The following is a 16,865-nucleotide window of genomic DNA, read 5'->3' as shown; positions in this document are numbered from 1 at the left end:
GAGAGAGATGGAGCCAAAACGTAAGAGACTCTCAAAAACTGAGAACAAACTGAGGGTTGATGGGGGGTGGGAGGGAGGGGAGGGTGGGTGATGGGTATTGAGGAGGCCACCTGTTGGAATGAGCATTGGGTGTTGTATGGAAACCAATTTGACAATAAATTTCATATTTAAAAAATAAATAAATAAATAAAAATAAAATATAGCTCTTTACTCCTAAACTTTTCCCCAAATAGTAAATAATGCTGTTTATTTTCCAATATATTCTCCTCTCCTTCCATAATGTTTTTTTCCCCCCTAGACTCATTGCCACACAGCAAAATACTATTTTTCCCAACCTCACTCGTACCTAGGTATACTCCATGTGGCCAAGTTCTGACCAATGAGATCTGTATAATTTCCAGGTCTTTTTTTATGCTTCTTGTCTTTCTCTTCTTTCTGCTGGCCGGAACCTTATTCATGGCTTTCATGAGGAAAAAGAAATTTCTATCTTATTTAAGCCACTATTGTTTTGGTCTTGAACAGTAGCTGATCCAATGGCCCAATACAAAAACTTTATTCCAACAAGACACTGAAGACATTATTAGATATTTATGTTCAGTGAGTATTTTAGGGTACCTCGCAGTTAAGTTTCTAGCCATTCTAATTATGTAGTTCTCAACCAAATAATCATTTTAAAATAATTTAATTTAAATAATCATTTAAAAATATAAGCTTGACACTTTAGCAGTTTTGCTCTGATATCAGGGCATTACAGTATTATATAAAAATAATAACAGAAAGAGTAATCTATCTAATGATAGAAAGGAAATCTGAAACAGTAGGTCAAGTAAATTTTCCTTCCCCCCCCGACTCAGTGCTAAACCTCCCAGAATTCCAATATTAGCTACAGGCAAATTTGGCTGCAGGTAAGAGATACATCCCATAATCAGAGCTCTTAGCACAGTGGGTATTTGTTGATTCTAGATTAACACTGGCTGAATCCCGGCTTCAGAATATTCTTATACCTAGATCTTATCTCCTCAACTATTCTAGAGGTGTAGGACTAGAAATCAGATGTGATGGCAGGCTTTGCTTATTTTACTCAAAAAAATCTGCTCTAGCCCAAAGAGGTTAATAATTGGTAGTAATTTTCTAACAGAGTATTTGGAACTATGTCTAGGAGGGTCTTCTCACTGAATCCATACAGGTGTTAAGAGACTGAGGTCTTAGTGAGACCATAAACCTGCACCTACCTCCTCTGGATAAGATATTCAGAGATTAAGGACCTCATGGAATTGGTGAAGGCTATCTTTACACTGATCCAACTGAAGGAAAAAGAAAAAGGCTATCTTTAAATCTTGATTTGGGAGTATCAAGGAGTATCTAAGGAAGGCAAAAGTTTTACTTATATTGCAATGTGGTAGTATCTCCTCCATTAGATTATATGCTCCACTAGGAATTTTAACTGTTACATTGCCAGTACGTAGGAAAGTGCTGATACTTAGTTAAGCTTTCAGTGAATGAATCTAGAATTTTGTTCAGTGTGTGCCTTGGGGTTTAATAGTTGTGACATTGTTTTTAACTTAAAAAAATTCTCCACTTATATATATGAAGAAACAAATTAATTTGGGAGCATTTAATTATTTTGGTTTTCTGTGTGACAGAGTGTAGTTTGGCCTGCAGCTAATATTGAAATCTACAATCCTGTTGCTATTAGAAGAGGGAATTCTGGAACCAAATCCCAGAGACATTATTAACTTATGGTGTGATCCCGGGAAACTCAGTGTCCTCACTGGACGATGAGGGAAATATTTCCTATGAGTTCTGAAATTCTGATTTTAGTGCTTAGTATAATAACAGGTTCTCAATATTTGTTGAATACGTGATTCTATATTGCACTTAATACTTCATATTTAGTTTGTAAAAGACTGAAACATTGCTCAAAAGCTTTTATCTAAATAGCAAAAATTTCTGAAAACTATTTCATGGCAAACATTTCAAACTTGGTAATTTTAATCAAATATTTGACCAAATATGAGAAAATTTATTTTTGCGTATCTGATCCACAAGCAGCAAACTCCCCAATTCCTTACTTTCAACAGTTTTGCCAGTCAGATACCATTATTACCAGCTTTTAATAGCTCTGCCTCAGAAATAAAAACAAAACATGAAACTAATTATTGTATTTTGCATATTTAAGTGGAAATCATATACAATAAGTTTTAATCATATTATATTGCTGATACTCCACTGTTCCTGGCTTTTTCATAATTGGCAATTTCATATGGTTCAAAGTGAATATATTTAGTATTAAATAGTGTGTTTAAGAACTAATATGACAATAGGGGCTCCAAATCCTCTCCAAATACCTTTTACTGGTATCATCTCCTACCTGTTAGAGGTGTGGCAGGTATTTTTCTGAAATTTCATTATATTGTGTCTCTTCTACATAGCATTTGTAACTTGTGGTTTAAAAATAGTATATATTAGCATTTATGTTTTGCCAAATATCCTAAAGGGCTAGTGTGAACAATTAAGTGTTTTATAGAGAGAATATACTGATAGTTCCTTAATGTTCCTAGATCATTTAGGTTCGTGGTTCACAAACTTTAACGCTCTTAAGAAATCACTGGAGAACTTACTAAAACACAGGTTTCTGAGCCCTTTACCCGGGGATTCTGATTCAGTAGATATGGGTGGGGCCATGAATTTGCCTTTCTTGCAAACTCTCACATCGTGCTTCTGTTCCTGGATGCTAAGTTCATACTTTGAGAATCACTGACCTAGGGTACCTATGACACCTCTCTGTAGTAATGCCTTTTCTTTATTTTGGTTTTTCAGTAAATAAAACTCAGGTTGATGAGTTGTGATAAATTCCCTTAAGCCAAAACCATTTCTATGTGAAGTACTACATTACCCTAATTGCAAGGTAACTGCAAATGGGATTTGCTTTCTCGTTTCTACTGCCCACAATTTCAGGACAACTAACTCCAAAGAACGTATCCACCTGTCCATTCTTTAGGACCTCCCAGTGCGCCTGCTTGCCGGGAGGGCAAGGGTCGCCCCAGCCCAGGCAGCTAGGCCGGAGACGCTTCTTTACTTGCGTTATCAGAGGCAGCACGTCCAGCTTGACAAACCGCAGGCGGCTCCCGATAGGGAAGCGCGTGGGCGCCAATCTAGGAGACCAAACCCGCCTCACCGCGGCAGCCAGCCCGACCCCATCCGCGAGTCTTTTCTCCCCCGAGGTCCTTCGCGGAGCCCAGGAAGCCTACCAGCGCCGAGAGAGCGCCCCTGAAAGGGTGCAGCGGGCAGGTTCGGACCCGCGGCACATCACGCGGTGGCGAGTGTGCGCCCTGAGCCTCCACCTCCGAGCAGTCGCCGGATTGCAGCCTCACTCGGCGCAAGGAACTGCCCAGCCCCGGCTCTCTCGATTGGGAGAAGCTGTGCAGGTCGGTAGCGAGGCCGGCGAGCTCGCCCACTCATCTCGGCCCACTCCGTCGTCCTGGGCTTTCGAAGATGTCCGCCAAGCCCGAGGTCGGCTTCGTGAAAGAGGCTTCTCGCCAGATCCTGGCCGGTGGTTCCGCTGGTAAGGCCGCCCCGCTAGGGGCCAGTCGCTTTTCATTTAGCGTGTCGGAAAACTTTTCTCAGACAATCCTGGCATCCGAAGTTTCCCGTCTAAATGCAGCGCTCCAGGCGCAGCGCCTGAGCCCGCCGAGGGCCAGAGCAAAGGAAGCCGGGAGCCGGCGGTGGGAGGCCGGTGCCCCAGGTCAAGTCGCCGCCGCGCCGCGCCGCCGCTCTCGGCTGCCCCGCCTTCTGCGCCGTCAGCCTGAAATGCAAGCTAGGCAGCCCCAAGGCCTGCAACTTGGAGGAGGCCTTGATTCCTAGCTGGTTATTTTACTTGAAGCGATCCAGCTTGCGTCAGCCTTAGCTCTGCTATCATTTGCAGCTTCTTTCTTCTGGGCTCAGATCTTACATAACTCCTGCCTCCGTCATTAGAGTGTGTACCTCAGCACTCCACAGGTCTTAGTGCAGAGAGTGCTTGCTGGGGGCTATTCGTGCCTTAAATAGGCATATTAAAATTAAATGCATATGTTAACACACATAAACACCTTTGATATAAGGGGTTCACAATTTATGGAGAGTTACGTTGTGGGAAAAAAACTAGAAAAAATTTGTAACTAATCATGGAAATAATTACTAAGTGTGGCTAGAGAAAATAAGAACCCATGAGATTATGTTGTATGGATGTGTTTTAAAGATACTTTAAAATATAAATCATGAGTTGATTGAAAATTTAAGTTTTTATAGCTGTGACACATTTTTATTTTAAATTTATAAAGTAATTTATAAATTACTACAATTCACTCAGCACCATAAAACATTTTTGTAAGTGTAGATATTCTCTTAAGACGTTATACTATGGTAACTCTAGTAAATCATATGGGGAGAGTGACTAGATGTCTAATGTTTAACATCAACTAGGAAAATTTATTTTCAAATACACCTGGACTTTTTATAAAGGCCTATTACAAATTATGACTAGTTATCATTATGTCGTGAACTATTTGCATCTCAGGAGTACCACAAGCAACCACATGTATCAATCATGGTCTGTACAGTTTATAAGGATGATATTTCATTAATATGACCATCAAGGCATTCATCTCTTATATGTGATTATGCTTTGTCCATCCATAATTATGATGTCAGTGGCCACACTGTCTGCTTTTTTAGTTGTTTCCCAGAAGTGACGATGAATTTTCACCAATTTAGTCACCGGGTCAAATTCCATAATATCCCAGACTGCCAGCTCTCCCTGACTGGGTTGATTGCAGAGTCCATGACCCTGATCAAAGAAAACTTAGCTGTCCGAATGGGAGAGTAAGGCAAACTGGTGAACATCCTAATCTCTAATTAATGATTCAGAAGCATCTCTGTATTGGCTTAGATGATCATACTAGATCTTAGACACAGCTAAACTCAAGGGTCAAACTGTAACCTACTTACATGTTTTTGTTGGTTGATAAATATTTGGCACAAATGTGTGATTCCATCATATTCTTATAGTTGTAACTAATATGAATGAAAATTAGTATATGTGTAAGGTAAATTAAACATAGTGTGGTTGATTTATAGATTTGGTACTATGGAATCACTGATAAATGTTGAAAGTAATGTACACTTTCATCATAGTGAAAGGAGATCGTGTTTTCTACTTAGGCAATAATATTTTCATAAAACTTTATATTTACTGGTTTTTAATAAATGCAGATTAATCATAGTACATATACTAGGTAAAGGGCCAAAGAGAAATTAATATACAAGAGATGTGGAATTTTAATAAATATAGAAAATGCGTTTGAATCTCTAGCGCTAAAGTTCTCATTACTGATAATGTCATCAAATGCGGCACCTCTGGGTGTGTATTATATGACCTTTTGAGGGTAAAGGTTAAAAATACATTTTGGCTTTCTTAAGGGGGAAAAAAGCTGGGGAAGTTTATTGCAGAAATACCAGGGAATCTCTTGGAATTCAAGGTCTGGATGCATTCCTGGAAGAGACTGGAACCAGGAGCTAGAGCACTGAGGAGAATTCAGGAAGTCATCCTTTACCTTTCCTCACGTTGTCAAATGGTTAAACATTTCCAAGGCAGCAGGTTTGTGGCGAATAGCAGGGTCACCAGTAATACTAATACAGCTGTTAGGATGGTTTGCCATATTTCCATAGATTTGCCTGGTAAGGAGTAAACATGCCCAAATGGGTTCAGATAGCTAATTACTTAGACAGCAAAAGCAGGTGATATGGTGGTGTCAGTTCCCTGTGTCCCTTATTCCATGGGCAACACCAAACTGAAGATGCCAGTTGGTAGATGGTATGAGCAGCGGGTCACTCTACTGTCGAGGAGGTGCCTCAGAACCACAGCCAAGCAGTTTTATTGACTTACACTGAAGGCTGCAGCTTCCCCCAAGTGGGAATGAGGTGGAAAGTCTTGAGTTCAACTGAAACTAGAGAGATACATGAGAAATGGCCTCATGGTAGTCTTCCCTAAGATAACAGGAGAAACAGCTTCTCTGCTCTTCCTCACCAGGCTGCTTATCTTCCCTTAGACCAGAAGAAATCATCGGGCATTCTGCCAAGACTCGAATCAGTCTGTGGCCTAGCCGTGTCCACAGGTTATGTGGAGATGTTCAAGGTTGTCAGTGTGCCATACTGTGGAGGTATTTCCCTGTGCTCTTGTGGTACCTTCAGACTTTTTTATGAAAAAAAATTTTTTTCTTAATGTTTATTTATTTTTGAGAGAGAGAAAGACAGAGCGTGTGAGGGAGAGGGGCAGAGAGAGGGGGAGAGACAGAATCTGAAGCAGGCTCCAGGCTCTGAGCTGTCAGCACAGAGCCTGACGTGAGGCTTGAACTCAGCAAACTGCGAGATCATGACTTGAGCCAAAATTGGACACTTAACTGAGTGAGCCACCCATGGGCCCCTATCAATCTTTTTTTCTTACAATTGACTGCTATTTTCTGCTCTGCCATCCACATGACAGAATGTGGTTCCTAACAGCTCTTGAATTTACATTCTCTTCACTTCTATAGAGATAGTGAGAGACTAACTTGCTTTTTTTTTTTTTTTTTCCATTTCTCATGTAAAATCCTGGGGGAAAGACTCAAGATGACCCAGTTTTGGATAAGGGCCCACCTCTGCACCAATAAATGGTAGCCAGTACCCATGTGGATGGGTGGGGCCACAGTGGGCATGGGGATTTCGGGGGAGATTTATTTTCCAGAGAAGTTAGACACATTATGAGATAGGCAATAGATGTTTTTCATAACAAAATATGTCTGTCTTATATTAAAAGATGGTTTGTGATACTTGCATTTCAAAAACCAAAGAGATTGATACACTTACACTTGCTTGGACAGTATACATCTAAAGATTGGACTCGAGCTTGTAGCTATAGCTAATATGTAAAAGTATTGTTACCAATGGCAACTTTGTTTTATATGATGAAAGCTATGCCCAGGACAAGTTGGTATGTACTGAAGTTTTACAAAGGAGGCTTCTAGTCTGTAATTTCAGCTTCAAGTAATTTCATAAGTTTCACGTGAAAGAATAGAAGCCAATGATGAGAACTTAAGGAAAATCAGCAAGGCCAAACACTGCAGAGGTGGTAAGGATGAGAGTGAGAAGAGGCCATTGGATTAGACCTTTGGTGCTCAAAGGGTGAGCCGTGGACGAGCAGCAGCAGAGACATGGTAGCACCTGGAAGCTTGTTAAAAATGTAGGGTCTCAGACCTCACTCCAGACCTGCCATATCAGAATCTGTATTATAGGAAGGACCTCAAGTCATTTGTTTGCACTTTCCAGTTTTAGATGCCCTGCATTAAAAGACTTTTGAGGAAAAGAGATTTTATAGAGGGGAATCAGATTTCAGAGGGTTACAAGTTAAAACATTCTTGTTTTTCACTGCTGACCAGAGAGAGAAGGATGAATTCTGTAAGCCTTATTATGTGCCCCCAGTTTAGCTGTCAGGCTTATTTACCACTCCTCTCCTACACATGCCTTTCAGTTTCTGCTAAATACTTGAATGTTACCTGTACCTTTCCACCTTTATTCCCAATTCCTGGAATGTCTTCCTCTTATTTTCTCTAGCTATTGAAATTCTACCCATTTTCCAAGGCCTAGCTCGAAAACTGTTTTCTGGACGAATGTTGTCCAGATGGCCTCTACAGCCTCATGCAGCTCAACACTCTCATTAACATGTGAATAGCGCAAATAATAACTAACATTTATTGAGTAAATACTAAACGCTAGACCCAGTTCTAGCTTTAAATGGATCAACGTGTTTAATCCTCACCACAACTCCAGGGTAAAGAAACTGACCTACAGAGGGCCTAGTTAATTTGCCTATGGTTGCTCAAGCATGCAACCATTTCTGTAGGAAATCAGGATAGGAGAGGCACCAGAAAAATATCATTTACATTATCAGACATTTTTAGAATTTGGAGAGATCAAATCAAGTCTACTATCCCTTATTGTCTTTATATCTCTTTAATTTATATCCCTTAAAAGAGTTCTTTTATCTACAAATACCATTCTTGTAGTCTTTCTGCTAAATGATAGGTTGTTCTCCCTAAACAATTTCATGTGTATGGGCACAAGATTAGCTTTTAGCTAAAAGAAATTCCCAGTTCATTCAGGGCCTGTATGTGAAGTTGGGTAGGTTGTACACTGAAAAAAAGGGCTCTGGCCATTGGAGCAAGTGGGAGCTGAAATCTAGCCCATGCTGATTCATAATCCATGTATCCTAGAGTAGAGATGCATCCACCTGGGGGAGAAGGGACATCTTTTTCTATTACTACCAAATGTCGGGTAGCAAACCTGACAGCAACACTGACAGAATTCCCCCAAGCTTGCTAGAGTTCCCAAGGTACCTGGGCCTCAGTATTAGACATCATTCCCTTGTCTGCTCACCATCAGGGCTCCAGGAAGTTTCCCTTCTATGCACATGTCTTCCTTGGGGCCAGGAACTCAACTTTACCTCAGACCCTCCCATTCTCCTTAACTATCAGTTTGGATTCTTCCATGTGTTTCCAAAGCTCATGCGGTTCTTCACATGAAATGTAGAAGCCTTTTAGGCTCACTCAGATGGTAATTCTCTCCAAGTTCCCACTGGACTTTTTGCCTCTAACATCAGAATTTTCCAGGGTCTTTGGCAAGTCCTCTTGGATTCCTGAGAGACCTTGCTCTCCCAGAGCTTGTCAGGCTCCCTCCTGAGAGCATGCCTAGGCCCTGCCCACTGAATTCTCTTGCACATCTCTAGGACCCTCCTCCTTCTACCTCCCAGAATCTTATATTCTTAGAAGTCTGCAAGTGCTACTCAGAGAACTTCCTAGAGAATTTCCCCTCCTTATATTATTTACATGGTCTCCATGCATGCAGGACACTGATTTCTTCCCAGAATTTCCAGGCTCCTCACCAGCCCCACCCTACTTCCTTGTATCTTGTAGGCACACCCCCATCACATCTCCAATCACAATTTTTATTTTATGTGTCTTCCTGGAGATATTTCGGTGAAATTATTTAGTCAAACTATCCTGGAAACAGGTTTTCCAATTTTGTACTAGACACAGTTCAAGTACTTTGTGCAGTTTCTCATTAATCGCCTTCAAGGGGTCAAATGACAAGGTGAAAGGAGAAACCTTTTTTAGGGGGAAGGAACCCTAGCATTCATGGATAGATCTCTGGGAAATTAGCTATTGAGAGTATATATAAAATGTGCATTATACTGAGGGGAGAGAGTCAAGGCTTTCAACCTAAAAGGTAACTAAAATGGTATTGGATAATTTGAAATCTTATTTTTTTTAAACTCCTGGTCTTGTATGTCATACATATATATATGATATATATATATATATTCATTTTCACAAGAATTCTACTTTTGCTTGCTTTAACCCATAATAGTTAAAATACAGTTAAAATAAGTGTCTTAATAGGCAGTATGTGTACTAGTCCTCTGGATTTTAATTTGGACTAAGTAATAAAAGGGTCGATGCACCCGGGGGGTAATCAAGGTTAAAATTTTTATCAAGGAAAATTCTTGCACCCATTAGAATGGGTGCAAAGGAGGCACACATGTGATTTGGATAAATGGCACCTTTGGAACTTCAGGATTTGGGAAACTGCAATTGTTTGATAATAAATAGCAGGTTGTAGTGAAACAGGTGAGCCTTTATGACACATCAGAGGGAGGCTGGAACCCATTATCTGGGTAATTAGGGAGGAAAAATTCCCCTTATTTCAACCACATAGGAGGAAACAACTCTACTGTTCAAATTAATTATAAAATACCTTTAAGGGATGCATTTTAATGAAAATGTAGTCTTATCTCTCTTAAAGGAAATCTAATTCTCAAAAATATGCATTTAAGAACAAAATATGAACTGCATAACCACATTTCAAAGGATTTCCTGGTTTCCTTCACTGAAAGACCTTTTAAAAAATTTTTTAATGTTTTTATTTATTTTTGAGAGAGAGAGAGAGAGAGAGAGAGGGAGGGAGGGAGGGAGAGGGAGAAAGTGTGAGCTGGGGAGACACAGAATCCGAAGCAGTCTCCAAGCCATCAGCACAAAGCCTGACGCAGGGCTGGAACTCACACACTGTGAGATCATGACCTGGGCTGAAGTTGGACGCTTAATTGACTGAGCCACCCAGGTGCCCCGATGAAAATGTAGTCTTATCTCTCTTAAAGAAAATCTAGTTCTCAAAAATATGCATTTAAGAACAAAATATAAATCTCATAACCACATTTCAAAGGATTTCTTAGTTTCCCTCACTGAAAGGCATTTTTTAATTTTTTAAAATGTTTTTATTTATTTTTGAGAGAGAGAGAGAGAGAGAGGGAGCGCGCGTGCGCGAGAGCTGGGGAGGGGCAGAGAGAGAGGGAGACACAGAATCCGAAGCAGGCTCCAGGCTCTGAGCTGTCAGCACAGAGCTTGTTGCGGGGCTCGAACCCATGAACCGTGAATCCATGACCTGAGCCAAAGTCAGATGCTTAATTCACTGAGCCACCCAGGCATCCCTGAAAGACATTTTAAAAACGCATGTATAACATGTGGGTACGTGATTCAATTGACGTAAAAGTGTGAATCAATGTTTGCACAACATCTTAGGAACACTTTGTTAAACCAGCCCTTCCTTGTCTCCCTTGCCCACACACTGCCCACCCCTCCCAGTCTTGACTGCAACATCTCAGAGCACTGAGAACCTGGTGTTTTAGGTAAAGCATAGTAGATGCTTGGAAATGTTTGTTGACTATACTAATGAATAAATACTAGAAGCGTAAGCCACAAAATATATTATTAGGGTCCAACTCTGAAGAGGGAGAAGTATGCTGGGGTTCAAGCCATCAAACAACCAATATTTGCAACAGAACTTTCTTTTCTTTCAACAATATTTCCTTTCATTGTAATCATTTAGTAAATGAAATGAAAAAATTGTCTTCAGGTCTGAAGTGTCTGCCACCTTCTGAGGAAGAGGTCCATGATAATTTTTAAAATTTATGTATTATCTTGGGGCGCTTGGGTGGCTCAGTCGGTTGAGCATCCAGCTTCAGCTTAGGTCATGATCTCACGGTTTGTGAGTTTGAGCCCCGCGTCTGGGTCTGTGCTGACAGCTCAGAGCCTGGAGCCTGTTTCAGGTTCTGTGTCTCCCTCTCTCTCTGCTCCTCCCCTGCTCGTGCTCTGTCTCTCTCTCCCTCTCAAAAATAAATACACATTAAAATTTATGTATTATCTTTTGTTCCAGGACCCCAAAATGAAAAGAGATTCACAGATCATTTTCAAACATCTTTATGATTTAAGTAGATGGTATCTTAAAATGGCAATAAATGAAACTAGGTTAAGGGACTTCTATGGGATTCTTAACTGTTCTAGATTTTAACTGCTTTTTCTTATTAATTTATTTTTCTTCTGGTTTTAAACTATTCTTTTTGTGTCAGTTATTTCCATACTTTGACGTGATCAAGGTTTATGCCATTCTAAATATTCTATTAGATCTCTATCTTTTGATCCCTTGTATCACTTTGCTGGGACTGTCTGAACAATGTACCACAAAGTAGATGGCTTAAAATTCCAGGAATTTATTGTCTCACAGTATTGGAGGTTAGAAGTCTGAAACAAAGTGTGGGCAGGGCTGGTTTCTTCTGGAGGCAGCAAGGGAGAATTTGGTCCATGCCTCTCTCCTAGCTTCTGGTAGTTGCTACCAATCTTTGTGTTCTTTGGCTGTTATCACATGGCTTTCTCTTCCTATCTGTCTCTGTGTCTGTCCAAATTTCCATCTTTTTATAAGGGTATCATTAGATTAGGGCCCACTCCAATCTAGTATGACCTCACCTTAACTTGATTACATTTGTAAAGATCTATTTCTAAATAAAGTCACATACCAGAGTTTAGGACTTGAATATACCTTTTTTTTGGTGGGGGGGGGGACGCAATTCAACCTACAACAGGCATTTGATTGTATTTTTCTCTTCATGTTGTAATTCTCAAGTTAGTGTTACTTATCTCAAGCCATGGTCCTATGTTTCTCTTCCTTTCATTGTCAACCTTTGTGGAAAGTTCTTCACTTGGTTTCCAACCTACTATAATTGGCATATCTGTCTTTCCCTTTCTGCCCAAACTGTTAACTACTGCTTTTCATTCCTAATTTTACCTATTCTTTGTAAAACTTCACATCTCTGACCAATTTTTCTCTTTAAAGTTGTCTCTGCTATTGACTGTTATCTTCTTATTCATATCCAGTCACTTCTTTACTGTTTCCTTTGCTGGTTCCTCTTTTTTCCTTTCCTCAAAAATTGGCATTCTCTGCTCCACACACTCCTAGCTCCCCGAGCAAGCCCATCTGCTCTCTGGCTTCAGTATTACCCATTTGCAGGTAACTCCCTGATATTTCCAACTTCTCTGTGTCCTGCAGACTCAGATTTCTCACTTATACAGTAAAAATATCACGGGATCAAGAGTTATGTGAACTCTTAGTGATTTTCAAAGGTAATGTTTTAGAGGTAAATTTTGAAACTAATATTACCCCATCAAATACCATTTTCTCTTTGTTGTATTGTTGTACTCACCCTTATTTTGAGTTGTCTTTCTCATTCATTCTTTTTGTTAACTTAGTGGGTTACAACTGACCTTTTCTGGGTGTTCGTTTGGGTTATATGGATCTTTCCTAATTAGTCGATAATTAAGATCAGACAAACAGGAAACAGTAAGATAAATCTTAAGTGCTCACATTTATTGAATGATTACTATGTATAAAGCACCTTACTTTGCTTAAATGATTGATATTAATTTGTAATATCTTGAGGATGAGGAAAGTGAAGCTTGGAGAAATTAAAAACTTGTTCAAGGCGAGTAATAGAACATGAACTCAGACTCTGTTTTCTTTGCTTTCAAAGTTTGTATTCCTACCCGCTACCTCACCCTGCCTCATGGGGTACAAAATGAGAAACCAGGTTAGCAGCCCCATACAGAGTATTGTCTCCATAAGACCTTTTTTCCTTAAGGCTGGGTTAAATATTGTAGCTGCTCAAGGAACTTGTGCACTGATGAACAATCAGGATCTGCCTCTGTTGCAACCTGGCTCTTCCTTGTTTTTGCCAGATCTCTAAATGTCAGCCATAGTACAAGTATAAAATTTTCCACTTTACCCATCAGAGGACTTTGTCAGCATTGACAGGGCTATCTCTTTTGTGTCATTCCCTGTAGGCGATTGATTAGGAACGAGCTGAGCCCCAATCCTTGGGCAATTGTTAATTAAAACCTGTACAACTAGGTAAGACACCAGAATGACTCACTGAAGAAAGAGCAACCTCAGAACAGACTGAATGAGCCTGGCTGTGAAAGAGGAGGGAATTGAAGTTGCATAAAATAGGTTTGTTTTGAGTTTTTCCTTTTGCAATAATTTGGTAGCTGTAGGTGAGATGCAGGGTGAATTTAGTTGATTGTCTATAAAAACTAGAATGGACTATTCTAAGGGGAAATACAACTTTGGAAAAATTATAATGAAATATATGTTTCAATAGAATTGAGTGGCACCTAAAAAAAAATTAACCCCAAAAAGTTTTACATTATGTGAGAGGGAGAGTGCCAATGAGCTAATATTTCTTGAAAAAATATCATAATTATTAATAAATAACAATAATAAATAATTATTTATGAGTCATAAAATGTGCCAAAATCAGATTAATACAGTTATGGAAAATATTATTTTTGTCCTTGTTGATGTGGCCGTTGTTGTTGTTGTTCTTCTTCTTGTTTGGAGAATGATTGTGGAGATAAAATACTTTGGAATAAATTATAGGCACCTTTCCAGAGACTCAACAATGAGCAGAGTTATTTTGGAACTTCTTTCTAGTGCAATGCATTTGGTTGACTACTGTATCACAGTGGACAGTCACATCTGAATAGAACTCCATTCTGTCCTTGTGCAGACCTATAGATGGCACTGTCTTCCTATAATTTTGGTGATTTACTTAAAAATAAAAAAAGAAGGAAAAGCTTTCTGCAGACAGTTAGATGTAGAAGTGTGTTAACTTCTAATTAGATTCCACCATTATAAGACATTTGGAACATGTGCCTGGCATAGATCATAGAGAATTATGCATTTGAAAAATGTGGAGGACTGTACTTTGGAATTAATTTTTTCATTTAATTATGATTCTTAACTGTGTATGGAAAAACAAGGTTATGTATGTGAATAAGAGGGATGGGCAATTATTTTTATTGCTATAATATTTATTTCCTCTGTGGTGGTCTTTCTTTTGAATTTAGAGTTTTGGATCAAACAAAAATTGTTGATAAGCTTAGCATAAATGTAACATTCATTGCTTGTAGGTCTTGGAAATTACCTTGTGGGAATGAACCTCCTAGATTCCATAGTTTTGTTTCTCTAAATTCTCAGGGTTAGAGTGTGTATTATACTAATTGTAAATTATAAGCTGCTGTGAGCAAGATCTAGAGTGCCAAATGCATAGTTCTTTTTATTTATCTATCTGGGGCAGCCACTCAAAATGCCATTTCTTGGCATTTCTTGGCTTTAATGTAAGAAAGTGAGGGAGATGTAAAAGAATGCATTTCTTAGACAGAAGTTCCAAACAGGACTTTTTTTTTCTTTTAGGTACATAGATTCTGTGTGGAATTAATTCCAGAAGTCCTTGCCACTGTAAATGAGCTTCTAACCACAAGATGGCAGTGTAACTTGACCATGTGTTTTAAAACATAAAAAAAATGATTAGTAAATTAAACATGTTATTTCTTTCTCTCTTAATGAGAAATGTATATAGCTATGAAATTTTAGGAAAATTATAAAGAAGCTTAATATTGAAAATACTTAGTATAAGAAATACTAAAGACTCTTTAGTGATTTATTTTGAGTAGTGGGGGCTTTTTTAGTTGACTTAAGAAAACATTTATTTCATATTCTTTTAAGTTGAAAGTAGAAATGTGATCATATCAAAATTGGAATGCATATCAGCAACTTTCTTTTACAGAGCAATATAGTCTCATGTTTGCCTGATCAAGCATCAAGGAAGGACAAGACCTTTTGTTTCCTTCATGTTTTTGTAGAGATCTGCATTAGCGTATACCTTCTATGGTTTTGAGCATACATGTGCTGGGGATTAGAAGCTAACAGAGAAGCAAAGAAGGGAAGGGAAGAAAGAAAAGTAGAGACACTGGTTCCTAAGTTATATGGAAAGAAAGCAGTGTTGATGATGTCTATGTGACCCTGCCAGATTTATATATTCTATAGTTTAAAAATGTATCATCAGTCCATTCAGTAGGTGTTTTTAAATAGGCATTATCCAGTATTATTTGTGTTTGTTTTCATTGATATGCTTACATACTATCTTCTGTTTTACTCTACATGGATGCCTTTCACAATTACCTTAGTTTTTTTGTGTGTGATTAATTTAAAAGATTATACTGGATTTATTTCTTGTTTTTTAAGTCTGGCAAAGAGTGTACCCCTGGGAAAGCAAGCTGGTGCAGCCACTCTGGAAAACAGTATGGAGGTTCTTCAAAAAAAAAAAAAATAGAACTACCCTACAACCCAGCAATTGCACTACTAGGTATTTATCCAAGGGATACAGGTGTGCTGTTTCGAAGGGACACATGCACCCCAATGTTTATAGCAGCACTATCAACAATAGCCAAAGTATGGAAAGAGCCCAAATGTCCATTGACAGATGAATGGATAAAGAAGATGTGGTATATATATACAATGGAGTATTACTCAGCAATCAAAAGGAATGAAATCTTACCATTTGCAACTACGTGGATGGAACTGGAGGGTATTAAGCTAAGTGAAATTAGTCAGAGAAAGACAAATATCATATGACTTCACTCATACGAGGACTTTAAGAGATAAAATAAGTGAACATAAGGGAAGGGAAACAAAAATAATATAAAAACAGGGATGGGGACAAAACAGAAGAGACTCAAAAATATGGAGAACAAACAGAGGGTTATTGGAGGGGTTGTGGGAGGGGGGATGGGCTAAATGGGTAAGGGGCACTAAGGAATCTACTCCTGAAATCATTATTGTACTATATGCTAACTAATTTGGATGTAAATTTAAAAAATAAAATCAAAAAAATAAATATGTGATTTGGACTTAAAAATATATAAAAAACATGTAATGTTGACTAATAAAAACAGGTTGAATAGTGAAAAAAATAAGTGTGCCCCTTTTAGGTAGAGACCAACTCTTATTTATTTTGTATCTCCAGGCCTTGCACAGTGCTTAGAAGATAATATCCACTCAATACATCTATTTTTATTCAAATTACATTCACCACAAAGCAGTACAATTCTTTTGAGACATATTTTGCTTGTGTGCCCCTGTCTGACCAGCCATAAATATAGCAAAGATAAAGAAAATATCTTCTATTTTAGAAACCAAGTGCTGGGGTACCTGGGTGGCTCAGTTGGTTAAGTGTCCAACTTCAGTGCAAATCATGATCTCATGGTTCATGGGTTCGAGCCCCGCATCCAGCTCTGTGCTGACAGCTCGGAGCCTGGAGCCTGCTTTGGATTCTGTGTCTCCATCTTTCTCTGCCCCTCCCCTGCTTGTGCTCTCTCTCACTCTCTTAAAAATAAACATTAAAAAAAAAAAAAAGAAACTAAGTACTTTGAACTCATTTGTAGCATCTTATTTTGCTGATAGTTGAGGGAATGTAGGAGTGATAGTTTCTCAGAGCTGTACTGAAAATAAAACTTTTATTTTTTGACCAAAGGTATATTTAAATGCTAAACAGTATGATTTGCTATAATGGAATACAGTGAAACCCTGGATTGCAAATAACGTGTTTGTGCAATATTCATTTCTAATGA

The 16,865-nt window shown here is 38.8% G+C and overlaps 1 protein-coding gene across 12 annotated transcripts in view; it reads left to right on the top strand.

The window, feature by feature from the left end:
- Nucleotides 1-2,890: 2,890 nt before the first annotated feature.
- Nucleotides 2,891-16,865, top strand: part of SLC25A21 (solute carrier family 25 member 21) — a 485,208-nt gene continuing 471,233 nt past the window's right edge. For 10 of the 12 annotated variants that reach the window (XR_008299377.1, XR_008299378.1, XR_008299379.1 and 7 more), the window contains exon 1: nucleotides 2,891-3,565. Coding sequence is in view for 9 of the 12 variants with exons in the window: in XM_053224377.1 (XP_053080352.1) it covers nucleotides 2,919-3,565 (647 nt within the window). In the remaining 3 variants the exon portion in view is untranslated. The remainder of the gene's footprint in view (nucleotides 3,566-16,865) is intronic. The other 2 variants (XM_053224384.1, XM_015061578.3) reach the window with 1 other exon arrangement.

Source organism: Acinonyx jubatus, chromosome B3 (assembly GCF_027475565.1).
Source record: "Acinonyx jubatus isolate Ajub_Pintada_27869175 chromosome B3, VMU_Ajub_asm_v1.0, whole genome shotgun sequence".
NCBI lineage: Eukaryota > Metazoa > Chordata > Mammalia > Carnivora > Felidae > Acinonyx > Acinonyx jubatus.
This window is presented reverse-complemented; position numbering and strand designations above follow the sequence as displayed.